The sequence below is a fragment of the Somniosus microcephalus genome, chromosome 7, assembly GCF_052327205.1.
Source record: "Somniosus microcephalus isolate GS21.2 chromosome 7, FLI_Smic_1.0, whole genome shotgun sequence".
Lineage (NCBI taxonomy): Eukaryota > Metazoa > Chordata > Chondrichthyes > Squaliformes > Somniosidae > Somniosus > Somniosus microcephalus.
Genome location: NC_140993.1, coordinates 105551149 through 105564640, shown reverse-complemented (window position 1 = coordinate 105564640; position 13492 = coordinate 105551149). Strand labels below are relative to the sequence as shown.

General features: G+C 47.9%; 1 protein-coding gene across 4 annotated transcripts in view; it reads right to left on the bottom strand.

The window, feature by feature from the left end:
- The window catches only part of abhd3 (abhydrolase domain containing 3, phospholipase), a 144084-nt gene that overhangs the window by 127004 nt on the left and 3588 nt on the right, over window positions 1-13492 (bottom strand). For 2 of the 4 annotated variants that reach the window (XM_085992805.1, XM_085992807.1), the window contains exons 2-3: window positions 12149-12304; window positions 5922-11992 (exon numbers count right to left, since the gene is read on the bottom strand). The exons of 1 other annotated variant lie outside the window; for it this stretch is intronic. In XM_085992805.1, the coding sequence (XP_085848931.1) occupies window positions 6931-8466 (1536 nt within the window). In that variant the 5' untranslated portion in view covers window positions 8467-11992; window positions 12149-12304 and the 3' untranslated portion in view covers window positions 5922-6930. Of the gene's footprint in view, window positions 1-5921; window positions 12305-13492 lie in introns of those variants that run through there. One more of the 4 variants, XM_085992806.1, reaches the window with a different exon arrangement.

Here is a 13492-nt window from a genome sequence, read left to right as displayed (position 1 = left end):
GGGTATCTTCAACATCAAGTGCCCCGCATGCATGGACAGCAGAAACTTGCATGCCAGCCTAAGACCTCCCAAATTGATGTGTAAATGAAGTAACTGGCTGTTTCAGGTGGTTTGTTCTCTCCCTGCAGATCCTGCCATCAGATGGTAGACATCAGGAAATCCCGCACAAGTTGGATTTCATTCTGCTAAGTTACATCAAAAAATTCAAAAAGAATAATTGAGTTAATTTTGTTTTGCGTGTAAAATTAAAGAAAAAATTAACAATTATTGAAAGGGTATCTTTTTTTTATTTGTAAATAACTGCCATTCTCAGCCACCCCAGTTTGGTAAAATAATTTTCTTTAACTAATCATGCAGAACAAAATACACGTGTAGATGTTAAATGCCCTTTGTACCTCACTAAGCCACTTTAAAATGAACTCAGTACTGAATGCCTTTTAGTATCTGATCTGATTTCATATCTTTTACATCATACTATCAAGTCCAGCTACATATTTACTCATGCGCCTCAGAAACATACTGTTTGCTATCTTGCTAACATTCCTTGCATGTCATTTTGCCAAGTTTGTAAATCACATAAAGGAATTGTAGATTTTCTACCCATTGGCAATGGATGAGTGAAATCTAGTCCATCTGTGTCATCTCATTACCAATTGCAAAACAAATCATAATTAGCCAAATAGCTTATTTTGAAAAAAAATTGAGGGCTGTATTTTTCTCCCGTTATGAATAAAGAATGACTTGCGCTTTTTTCGTTGTTTTTAATGGATCCAATTGCAAGAACTGAATGCATGCAATTTTGCTGCTAACAAATTTGTCCAATAAGAATCATTAGCATAAAGGAAAAGTAAAGCAACTAATTATAAAGCATCTTTTCGCAGTTCCCAACTCACAAATCAATTAACAGGAAGAATTGATGAACATTTCTGTAATTCTGCGGTGGAGCGCTTAAATCTTGTGCGTGATAGTTTCACGAAATTTAGAAAATGTCAATTTATCTACAAGCCTCAGTCTTGCTGAAGAAAGAAGTCCCACATCTAAAAGAGGTCATGTTCTTGCAGTTTGAAATTATGTTCCTCTGGCAGCAGGATATACTCTATTTTTCAATCACACAATACTCAATGGACTCAATGTTGCACATGTTCTAGCTGTTTAATAATTCTAAAAATACAGCAGTACGTGACACTTATTTGCTATTAAGCGATTAATGGCCTTGGGATCTGTGTATTTATAAAGTTGGGATGACGTCCGTAAATAGATTGCAACAGTAACAAAAACATTAACAATCTATATTTATGTCGCGCCTTTAATGTCGTAAAATGTCCCAAGGTGCTTCACAGAGTAAAAATGGACACCAGACAGAAATGTACAGAATGGTGATCAAATGCATGTTTGAAAAGAGATTTTTAATAGGGCCTTTGAAAGGAAAGAAAAAAGTGCGAGGGAGATTTAGGAAAAGGGTTCCAGAGAGTAGGGCCAAGGCTCTGCCATCAATGGTGATTGAATGGATGGTAGGATGCACAGAAGGTCCGAGTTGGAGGACTGAAGAGTGCATACTGGGACAGGGCTGGAGGAAGTGCTGGAGGTAAGGTGGGGCAAAGCGAGAGAGGGATTTGTAAATGAAGATAATGATTTGGAACTCGATATTTTGGGGGATAGGGTGCTGATGAAGGTTGATGATGGCAAGAGTGTTGGGTGAGCGGTTCTTCCGCCTGAAATTTCCATGGGGGGTTTGCGGGGCTTCTCCAGGGTTTCCGTCGAAATGGCAGGAAAGCAGAGAACTTCATAGAAATTCTCCCCCTTGTTGTGGAACAAGATGCAGATAACAGAGTCTTGGGTATGTAGGGGTTTGTGTAGAATGGATATTGGCAGGCCAGGGAGAAGGATATTGTTCTGGAGATAATGATGGATAAGGGCTTCAGCTGCATGGGGGTGAGCTAAAGGTAGAGGTGCACAATGTTGTGAAAGTGGAATTAAGCATTTATGGATATGATATGGGGTTTGAAATTTAGCTAGAACACAACCCTGGGGATGCAAACCATCTGGTTCAGCCTGAGCAAGCAGCCAGGAAAGGGGTTAGAGTTGAGGGCAATGATATGAGAGGAGTTTTTCATTGGGAGCCAAATACGATAACTTCCACCTTTCCAATATTGAGCTGAAGGGAGTTCTGGCTCATCCACAACTTACTGTTAGACAAGTAATCTGACCACAGAGATGATCATGGAGTCAAGAGTGACAGTGGAGAGGTAGAGCTGAGTGTCGTTAGACACATGTGTAAAGATATCCTGTGCTTAAGGACAATATCGCTGAAATACAATATCTAAAGGAGGAAAACAAAATGACCAAGGATGAAATCTTGGGTGCTTCAGAGGTATTCGTGCACAGATGGGAGGAAAAGCTATTGTAAAAAATGTGATGGCTACCTTCGAACTGATACAGCTTGTCAACAAGCTCAGTGAGCTAGGACTTAACACCTCCCTATGCAACTGGATCCTGGACTTCCTGACGGGAAGACCCCAGGTGGTGAAAATAGGCAGAAACACCTCCTCCACACTGATCCTGAACACGGGAGCTCCCCAGGGTTGTGTGCTCAGCCCCTTTCTGTACTCCCTGTTTACTCACGACTGCGTGGCCACGCACAACTTCAACTCCATCATCAAGTTTGCTGATGACACTACCGTTGTAGGCCTGATCACAGATGGCGACGAGACAGGCTACAGGGAGGAGGTAAGAGCCCTAGGAGAATGGTGCAATTACAACAACCTCTCCCTCAACATCAGCAAAACAAAGGAGATGATCGTGGATTACAGGAAGCGGCAGGGGGAGGGACACACCCCAATCTACATCGAAGGGGCTGAGGTGGAGAGGGTCAGCAGCTTCAAATTCCTGGGTGTATTCATTACGGAGTACTTAACGTGGTCTCCTCACATTGACGTTGTAACCAAGAAGGCATGCCAACACCTGTTCTTCCTCAGGAGGCTGAAGAAATTTGGAATGGCCCTCCAGATTCTCACCAACTTCTACCGGTGCACCATCGAGAGTATCCTGTCCGGCTGCATCACTACCTGGTATGGCAACTGCACCACCACAGACCGCAAGGCTCTACAGATGGTAGTGAAAGCTGCACAACACACTATAGGAATTAAACTACCTGCTGTGCAGGATATCTACCCCGAGAGGTGCCGGGGGAAGGCCCTGAGAATCATTAAAGACGCGAGTCACCCCAGCCACAACCTCTTCGCCCTGCTCCCGTCCGGTAAGAGATACCGAAGCATACGGTCTTTTACCAACAGGTTTCGAAACAGCTTCTACCCCCAGGCCATAAGACTCATGAACGATTAATTTATTATTATTTATTACTGTTGTTTTATTTATTATTACTGTCTTTCTATTAGTATTTCTATTAGTATTTTTATCATTGTTATGCCATATTTATTCCAATGTTGGGAGGACTCGTAAAAATCAACATTTCATTGTGCAGTACACACGTCTGCTGCATATATGACAAATAAAATTGAATTGAATTGAATTGAAGGTAGAAGTGAAGAGAAGCAAAACAGTGCACCCCCTCCCTTGCAGCTTCCTCAGGCTGAACCAGATAGTTCACAACCTCAATGTTCTGTTTGACCATGAGCTAAGTGAACTACAGAGGCGAGGTGCTAGAAGAAGATGGAATATCCAATTGTATTGGAGAGGTCAAGGAGGGATAACATGCCATGGTTGTAGTCATAATGAATGTCATTAGTGACTGACCAGGGTAGCCTCAGTGATGTGGGAAGAGTGGAAGCTCAATTGGAATGACTTGAACAAGGAAATGTGAATGAAGTCAGCACAGAAGTGAGTGGTGATAATATTTTCAAGGATCTTAGGAAAGGTAGATTAGGAGCTAAACTTTCGATTGCGTAGCACCTGTTGTTTGGGCACTACGGGTGCCGTTTTGGGTTGAAAATGGCATCCGAGCAGCGCGCGCACACTTTTGGTACGGGCCATGCTGTACGCCATCTTGGTGAGGGCGCTAACATCGGTACTGGGAGCATGTGCCAGAAGTATGTAGAGTAGGCAGCTCATGACGTCAATCAGTGTGCAATGTTGATTTGACGCAAGCGCTGCTATTTTCGTCATCATCGCTGGAACTAATGCTTTGTGTTAACCTTGCACAGCTGAACATGCATTGAGCAGCAGCAAGGACCCCCTACCAGCGATATTTAAAGGGATCATCAACCACTCTCAGATGAGTTGCTGATTAATTTCTACTGGCTCTGTGTAAGTTTGTGGAAGGTTTTGGAGCTTTCCAGAGTTGATTAAAGTTGGGAGGTGACAGGGAGTGGTGTTGCAAGTGGAGAAGGCCTTGCTTCTGACTTCAAGGGTTCTGGTCAGACCACTTGCTCCTAGTCATGGGTGCTGTAGTTGTCATCCCCCTTGGCCTGCAGCATGAAAGGGAGATGGAACAGAGGCAGCGAAGAAGAGGACAAACTGCTCACAGAGGGTGGAAGAGGAGGGAGAGAAGGGCTTTCAGCAGGAGGCCTTACCCACCTAAGGTCTTCCGAGTGCAATTCTTTTACCTCAACCTGAGCCTGGAGCAGTGTCTGAGGCGCCTGTGCTTTATGAAGGAGGTGCTCACAGAACTCTGTCACCTCTGCAACCAGACCTGCAGCCTCACACCAGGGCAGGGACAGTACTACCATTGGCTGTGAAAGTGACTGTAGCCCTGAATTTCTTCAAGTCGGGATCAATGTTCCCTTTAATTTTTTTTGGGTGCGCGACCCATTCAAAATACTGCGCAGGTGTGGTTTTCCTATTTAAGAGCGGCTGCGCGGAAGCTGCAGAGTGCTGCACGGCCAAGCAGGCGCGCAACTGCACAGCTATAAAGGAACATTGGGCGGGATCCTTCCAGGCGGGAGCAGGTGACATCTGTACTATCTCACATTTCGCCATCCACTGCTGCATAAGAGAGGTGACAGACGTACTTTATACCAGGAGAGGACAAGAGTGAAGCAAGCAGAGTGTGCACGTGGCTTGGCCAGGATAGCGGACTTCCCCATGGTGCAGGATGCCATTGACTGCACGCACATGGCTTTGCGGGCGCCGCATCTAAATGCTGAGATGTATCACAACTGCAAAGGTTACCACTCGCTGAATGTACAGTTGGTGTGCGACCATACTCAGCACATCATGATGGTGAATGCCCGGTATCCTGGCAGCAGTCATGATGCTTTTATTCTGTGCCAGTCCGCTGTTCCCTCAGCCTTTGAGCCACCAAAATAAAGCAGAGGGTGGCTACTGGGCGACAAAGGCTATCCACTGACCACCTGGCTCATGACTCCGCTCCGCAACCCAACCACACAGGGACAGCATGCGTACAATGAGAGCCATGCTGCCACACAAAATCTGATAGTGCAGACCATTGGCGTCCTTAAACAACGCCTCCGCTGCCTGGAGCACTCTGGAGGAGCCCTGCAGTACTCATCAGAATGCGTCTCAAGATTCATCATGGTCTGTTGCATGCTCCACAACCTCACCATCATGAGGGCACAGCGCTTACCACCAGGCATATGGCGACCAGCTGAGGAGGAGGAAGCGAAAGAGGAAGAAGCAGAAGAGGAGGAAGTAGAAGAGTAGAAGCGGAAGGGAGGAGGCAACTCAAACAGCCCCTTTCTGCCTGGGCTGTCCATGATCTACTCATCCGACTGTGGTATGAGTGAATGCAACCCCAATTCCCCTTTCAACAATAGTCCCACACCTTACCATCCCTCTGTTACTAAGTAGCACAGCGTTCACTTGGCCACTATGCTACAGTAAAAGCCACCACGAAAGAAACCCAACTTTATCCATCAATCCATCCAATATTACATAACAAAGTCAATTAATCACCCTTGTGCATTCCCTTAGTGCCTGTCTTGTGTGTGCCTTTGCCTGTCCTAGTACTCCTATGAAGTGGCTGCAGCACGGCTGGTGGATGTTAAATCCGTGAATCTTGATGTATGGTGTCCTTCAATAAACAGACAGAGACTGCAGAGGAACAATCAACAGGTGTTTACTGGATGAGGGTTACTCTAAAACTAACAGTACAGATCCCTACTCAGGGTTTATATACAGGTGTGGTCACTGCCGGTACTACAGTATACAGGAGCTGTAAAAAGTAGTTCTCCTCTTAAAGGTACATACACTACAATTCCTCCCCTTTTAGATTAACAGTACCATAACATTCATTTAACAGTTAACACTTTTAACATGCAATATTAACTGAAAATAGTCCATTTATAAATTCAGTCTTTGGGGCGGCTTCCTGATCCTTTCTGGATAGCGCCTTTCCTGAGTGTCTTGCTCTTGGTGCGGAGGCGATTCTGCCCCCCTGTCGTCGGTTGGTTCATCAGCTTCTGATGCTACTGTTTCTGGGGTAGATGCTACCTGTATGTCGGGTTCATCACCAGGTACGCGAGACATGGGGTTGACTCGTTCCTGTGACATGAGGATCTGGTCGACATGGCGTCTCACAATGTTCTCCCCAACATCCACTGTGTACATTAGTGGCCCCTGCCGTGTGCATGTCGTTCCTGGTTGCCATTTCTCTGTTCGGTAGTCGCGGGCCAAGACTGGTTGCCCTACCTTGAAGCTCCTTGTCGGCTTCTCATTGATGTGCTGGAATTGCTTATTCTCAACATTTCTTCGTACATTTGGTCTGAGCAAATCCAGACGAGATCTCAACCTTCGGTTAAAGAACATAATGGCCGGGGTCTGGTTGGTAACTGCATGTGCCGCATTTCTGTAGGCTAACAGGAAATTGTCCACCTTATGCTGCAGTGGAATGTCGTCATCGCACATGGCCCTTACTGCCTTTTTAAAGGTTTGTACGAACCTCTCAGCCAATCCATTTGTGGCTGGATGATACGGGGTGGATGTGTAATGCCTTACCCCATTCCTTCTCATAAATTACCGAAACTCTTCGGACACAAACTGTGGTCCGTTATCAGAGCAAATCTGCTCTGGCAAGCCGTTCCTGGCAAATATGGTCCGTAGGACTGCAATCGTTTTCTCCGTGGTGGTGGAGGACATTTTGATCACCTCAGGCCATTTCGAGTGCGCATCCACGGCTATTAAGAACATTGAGTGCATGAATGGACCAGCAAAATCAATATGCACCCGTTGCCATGGAGAGGAGGGCCACTCCCATGGGTGTAGAGGGGCATGTGGTGGTGCATTTTGGACCTTCTGGCATCCTGAGCAGCTCTTTGTCAGGTCCTCGATTTGCTGATCGATCCCCGGCCACCACACATAAGCCCTAGCAAGGCTTTTCATTTTTACCCCTCCCAGATGGCCTTCGTGAAGCTCATTGAGCACTCTCTCCCTTAACTTGGGTGGAATTACCACTCGGGATCCATACATCAAGGTCCCCTGGCATACTGACAGCTGTTCTCTTCTGGATGAGAATGCTGGCAACAGTGAGTCGCCATGTGTTGGCCATCCCTTCACCGTCAAATCATATACCCGAGACAGCGTCGGGTCATTTCGGGTCTCCTTCTCTATATCCGCGTTAGTTACTGGCAAGCGTTCAATTATAGTCGAATAAAATATTTCGACAGGGTCCACTGCTGGTGCTTCCTCCGCAGTAGGCAGTGGCAGGCGTGATAGCCCATCAGTGTTTCCATGCTGTTTCGTGCCCTTATACTCTATTTCATATTGGTTCGCCCCTAGAAAAAGGGACCATCTTTGTAGCCGTTGCGCAGTCATCACCGGAACGCCCTTCTTTGGATTAAAGATGGAGACAAGTGGTTGGTGGTCAGTCAGCAAGGTGAACTTCTGCCTGTGCAGATAGTGGTTGAACTTTTTCACTCCCCACACTAGGCTGAGGGCCTCCCTGTCAATCTGGGCGTAGTTACGCTCGGCTGAGGTTAGTGACTGAGACGCAAAGGCTACTGGCCTCTCCAAGCCGTCTGGGAATTTGTGCGACAGCACCGCTCCAATACCATAGGGTGATGCATCACACGCCAACCGAATTGGTAGTGCTGGGTTGAAATGAGCCAACACCTCTTTTGATGTGATCAATTCTTTGCACTTCTGGAAAGCTCGTTTACATTCGTCATTCCACTTCCATGGTACCCCCATTTGCAGTAGGGTGTTCAGTGGGTGTAGTACTGTAGACAAATTCGGCAAGAACTTATAGTAGTAGTTCACCAGCCCGAGGAACGACCTCAGTTGTGACACATTTTCCGGTGCTGGAGCCTTGACTACTGCCTCAATCTTTTCAGGGGACTTATGTAACCCCTCTTCATCAATAACGTGGCCACAATACGAGATCTGCTTCTGGAAAAACTCGCATTTGTGGCGATTAGCTCGGAGCCCATATTCCTTCAATCTAGTGAGCACCTGCTCCAGGTTGGCGAGGTGATTACTGTCATTTTCGCCCGTGACCAGGATGTCATCCAAATAACACTGGGTCCCTGGAATCGCTTGCAGGACTTGATCCATTGCCCTTTGCCAAATAGCAGGAGCTGATGCTACCCCGAACACCAGCCGGTTGTATTGGTAGAGACCTTAGTGAGTGTTGATCGTGAGGTACTGTTTCGAGGCTTCTTCTACCTCCATTTGCAGGTACGCCTGGGCCAGATCAATCTTAGTGAAGCGTTTTCCTCCAGATAGCGAGGCGAAAATATCTTCAATCCTCGGAAGCGGATATTGTGCCGTGTGAAGGACTGGGTTCACTGTCACCTTAAAGTCCCCACAGATGCGAACCTTCTTTGGTTCCCCAGGCGTATTACTCAACGACCTCTTCATTACAGGAACGATGGGTGTAGCCCACTCGCTCCAGTCCACTTTGGACAGTACTCCAGAACGTTCCAAACCTTCCAGCTCTGCTTCGACGGCTGGGCGGATCGCATAAGGCACTGGTCTGGCCTTAAAAAACTTTGGGCTTGCATTTTCCTCTATTTTGATCGTTGCTGTTACGCCTTTTAGTGTTCCGAGTCCCTCCTGGAACACTTCTTGTGCGTCAGTTACCATTTTTGACAGTCATCCAGGTGTGACGTCGTCATCCTTTTTGGCATCTACCGTCAGTGCTTGTATGGAATGCCAATCTAACTGTATCTTCCGGATCCATTCACGTCCTAGTAGTGGTGGTCCTCCATCTGGCAATACATATAGGTCCATTTTTGGTGTTTCCTTTCCGTTGTATATTACGTTCACCCTTATTTTTCCTTTGGGGTAGACTTTTTGCCCCGTGTACGTCTTCAAGACAATCTCTGTATCTCTCAAGGGTATATGTGAGAATAGCCGCTTGTAGTCCCTTCGGTTTATGACTGTTAGGGCTGATCCTGTGTCCAATTCCATTTTCACTTGGACTCCGTCTATCTTGAACGTGACCCAGATAGTTTGGTGATCCTCCATTTTGATTACATTATGTAGTTTCAGACAACCCAGCTCCTTGCTTCCGGAGTCTGTATCACTTTTCTGTTCGTCTGAACTACTCTCCGTCACCTTATGTACCTTTTTGTACTTCTCCTGTGGAGATTTCTTGCTGCTGGTTTTCTTTCCTGACCTGCAGACTCTTGCTATGTGTCCTACTTTTCCACACTGTCTGCACACTTGGTCCTTGAACCAACAATCCTTATGGTCGTGTGTTGTTCTGCCGCAGCGATAACACTTCACTGCTCCATATGACATTTCATTTGGGCCATATTCTTGCGGTCTCCGTTGTATCTCTGCAGCGCCCCGTGCGGCTGCTTCATGTGATACTGCCATGCTGAAAGCCTTGTCCAGCGTAAGATCCTTTTCTGATAGAAGCCGTTTCTGGGTTCCTTCACTTTGAAGCCCACACACAAACTTGTTCCTTAAAGTATCTGCTATTCCCGTTCCAAACTGGCAGTGTTTCGATATCTTGTGCAGTTCTGTTAAATACTCAGCATTACTTTCGTCTTTATGCTGGTTCCTTTTGTGAAACTTAAATCTTTCTGCTATCAGCAGCGGTGTGGGGTTTAAGTGGTCCTGTAGGATTGCCACTATGCTTTCAAAATCCTTTTCCACTGGCTTCTCTGGGGTTACTAGGTTTCGCAGTAAGCCATACATTTTTGCACCCATGGAATTCAACAATACCAGTGCTTTCCTGGCATCTGGCACTTCATTTGCCTTGCAGTACACTTCTATGCGTTCTACATATGTCGTCCAATCTTCGACTTCATTGTCGAATGCTGTGACACTGCCACTCTTCGGCATCCCTGGGTGTGGTTAGACTGGCTAAAAATGGCGTCTCCCGCGCTCTCCCATCTTCTCCGCTGGCTAAAAATGGCGTCTCCCGCGCCCTCCCTTCTTCTCCGCTGCGGCTCAAAAATGGCGTCTCCCGCACGCTCCCTTCTTCTCCGCTGTGGCTCAAAAATGGCGTCTCCCGCACACTCCCTTCTTTTCCGCTGCGGCTCAAATGGCATCTCCGGTGCTTTCCTTTCTTCCCCCGTGGACGCTGCTCAGCCTTTGAACCCCGGCCGCGCTCTGTGCGTTTTCCTGCGCGCCTCTCTCGTTGACGCTGCTCGGACCTGAACCCCGGCTGCGCCCTGTGCGCTTTACCCTCTCTCTCTTTTTTTTTCCGTCGATGCCGCTCGGTCTTCAACCCCGGCTGCGCCCTGTGCGCTTTACCCTCTCTCTTACCCCGTCGACGCTGCTCGGCCTTTTTCTGTGCCGTCGGTCGGCTCCAGCCACCGCTGTCTGGGAAGGGTCTGCGCCGTACCTGTTGCCAGCCCGTTGCGCTGGATCGTCGTGACTGGAGAACCAAGCCCAGCTCTCCACAGCCTCCTCTGCGATGCTCAAGTCTTCTCTGGATGTTCGACGCCCGTATTTCTGGACTCGGCCTTCTAGTTGCAGGTAGGTTTGAATCCACTCGTCGCCAATGTTAAATCCGTGAATCTTGATGTATGGTGTCCTTCAATAAATAGAGAGACTGCAGAGGAACAATCAACAGGTGTTTACTGGATGAGGGTTACTCTAAAACTAACAGTACAGATCCCTACTCAGGGTTTATATACAGGTGTGGTCACTGCCGGTACTACAGTATACAGGAGCTGTAAAAAGTAGTTCTCCCCTTAAAGGTACATACACTACAGTGGAAGGCTGCTGACTTTCAGTGGGGAAGACTGCAGATGGCCTTGCAGGATGACCTCTGGGCCTAGACAGGCTGGCTTCGGACTGCACCACCTCAGCATGGGCTGGCTGACTGACTGACTGGCAACAGCGAGGGCACTGGCAGAGTGGCCATGGTGAGAGAATGAATGCAATCATCCTGAGAGAGAACAGCAGGTTCTTCCTCCATGGAGCCACTGCCACTCCCTCAGGATTCCTAGCCATCTGTTGGAGGACAGATTGCTAGACTGCTGTGACACCCTGGAAGCCCCTTTCCACTCTGGTAAATGCAGCTACAATGGCAGTAGTCTGAGTTTGCATGACAGAAGTCTGAGCTTCCACTGCAACACTCAGACGTTGGGTGACTTCCGCTTCTGCTGCAATGGAAGCTGAGACATCAGCCATCAGACGCTGTATCATGGTTGGGTCCACAAGTGCACTAATGGATCTGCCCACCCCTTTCATGCTGAAAAAATCATGGGCTCCAAGCTCTGCGCATGGTTGGTGCCGGACTCCTCCATGCTCCTTGACATTGCACTCAGGCTTTCTGGCAGGTCTGCCAATGCACTAAGCATTTCATTGTGCATACCCATCAGCCTTCTTCTGTAGGCTGCCCCATCGAAGTCCTCATCTGAGTCCACTGCAGTAGAATTTGTGTGTGACCTTGCCCTCCGGGGAGCTGGCACCTGTCCTGGCTGCAGCCCACTCGTGCCTGGTGACTCACCACGTGCTGATCCTGCCTCTAAGCTACCCTCTAAATTCCACGCGGTGCCAGTACCTGAGCTGGTGACTGCGAGTGTCAGATCGAGTGACAGTGTTTCTTCTTCTTCATCACTTTCCTCTCCCTATTCTTCTTCAACCACTGGCTGGACAGGTTGGATTTCTTGAATCTCTGAAATGAGAAAGGCACAAGGGTAGTGTTGTGGTGAGGGAGGGGGGAAAGCAAGAGGTGTATGCTTACACCATGTGCAGCTTGTAAATCAGAAGCGATTGTGGGATGAGGGAGAAGCGGGATGTGAGAAGGAGGATAACGTATGAGGATACTGACATTTTGTATTCTTTCAGCCATGCTGCTGGCCATTGGTTCAGCCATGCCCCTCCCAAGTATTGCTAGCAACGATTCCTCCGTGGGGGTGAGGTGATGTAGGCGAGCCTGTCCCCTGCTGGTTAGGTTCTGCTGGCGCCGGTTATGCACCACCTTTTCCTGCAAGAGAAAGGGAAGTATGTCAGTGAGTGTGGTGCAATGTGTTTGGGTGATGTGCCTGTCATGGTTGCATAGCTGATAGAGTGTGGAAGCTGTGAGATGTAGGTGTGAGTCTTGCAGCAGCGGTAACTGTGTGAAGATAGAGATTGTTGTTAGGTGAGTGATGGGGGTGTGGTGCATTGAGCTGTGTGTGAGGCTAGTGGTGCAGATGGTGGGATATGGCATTTAAAGATGAATTGACTGACCTTGACCACTCATGTGAGGTTATTAAACTTCTTCCTGCACTGTGTCCACGTCCTCAGGGCTACACTGCTGGCATTGACCACAGTGGCTATCTGCTCCCACAGCACTTTGCTCTGTTTCCTGGAGGGCCTCCTGGCCCCCTGTGGAAAGAGGACCTCTCGCCTCCTCTTGACCTCCTGCCTCAAGGCCTCCAGTGCTGCATTATAGAACCTTGGTGCATGCTCTCTCCCCTATTGTGCCATCATTAATTGTTCTTTTCCACTGTCTTCCCCAATTAGTTCAATGGTCTGCTGCAGGCAGAATACACCTCCCCTTTAAGAGGTGCAGACTGCCTATTAAGTAGCGCAGGCTAGCTTTAATTGGTGCTAGCCTCGCATGGACTTGGGTCCCCTGCTGAGTGTTCAGTCACTGAGCAGCACGTCAGCTCTGGGCTGAATGCTACAATCATGGAAATGAGCAGGCAGCATGAAATGCTTCCTGCAGTCCTCTGAATGGGCTCAGGTTGAATACGGCATTGTGATCCCCACGCCCGTTTTCAGGGGCAATCTAATTTCTAGGCCTAGATATCTAGCTGTAGTTGGAGAAGACAATGCAGTTGAAGGTAGACTTCTTATGGAGAGGGGTGATGGTGGCAATTTTGAAGTGAAGGGGAATAGTGCCCGAACAGAGAGAGATCCATTTACAAAGTCTGCAAGAATAGGAGTAAGGAAGGCTAGTTAAGTAGTTAGGTTCTGAGTGGGGAGAGGATTGCAGTAACAGGTGATGGGTCTCGGATGGTATGAGCTTGGTAAGGGCTGCGGGCAGAAGCTCTTGAGTGATATGGAGTAAGGTAATTTAGCCAGTTCAAATGTCCTGGGCTCATGAGAGTTGTGCCATTGATGATAACTCATGGGCAATTCCCAGAGCTCAGGAAGAGACTAACCTTATGCGTATTTTGCTGCTGAC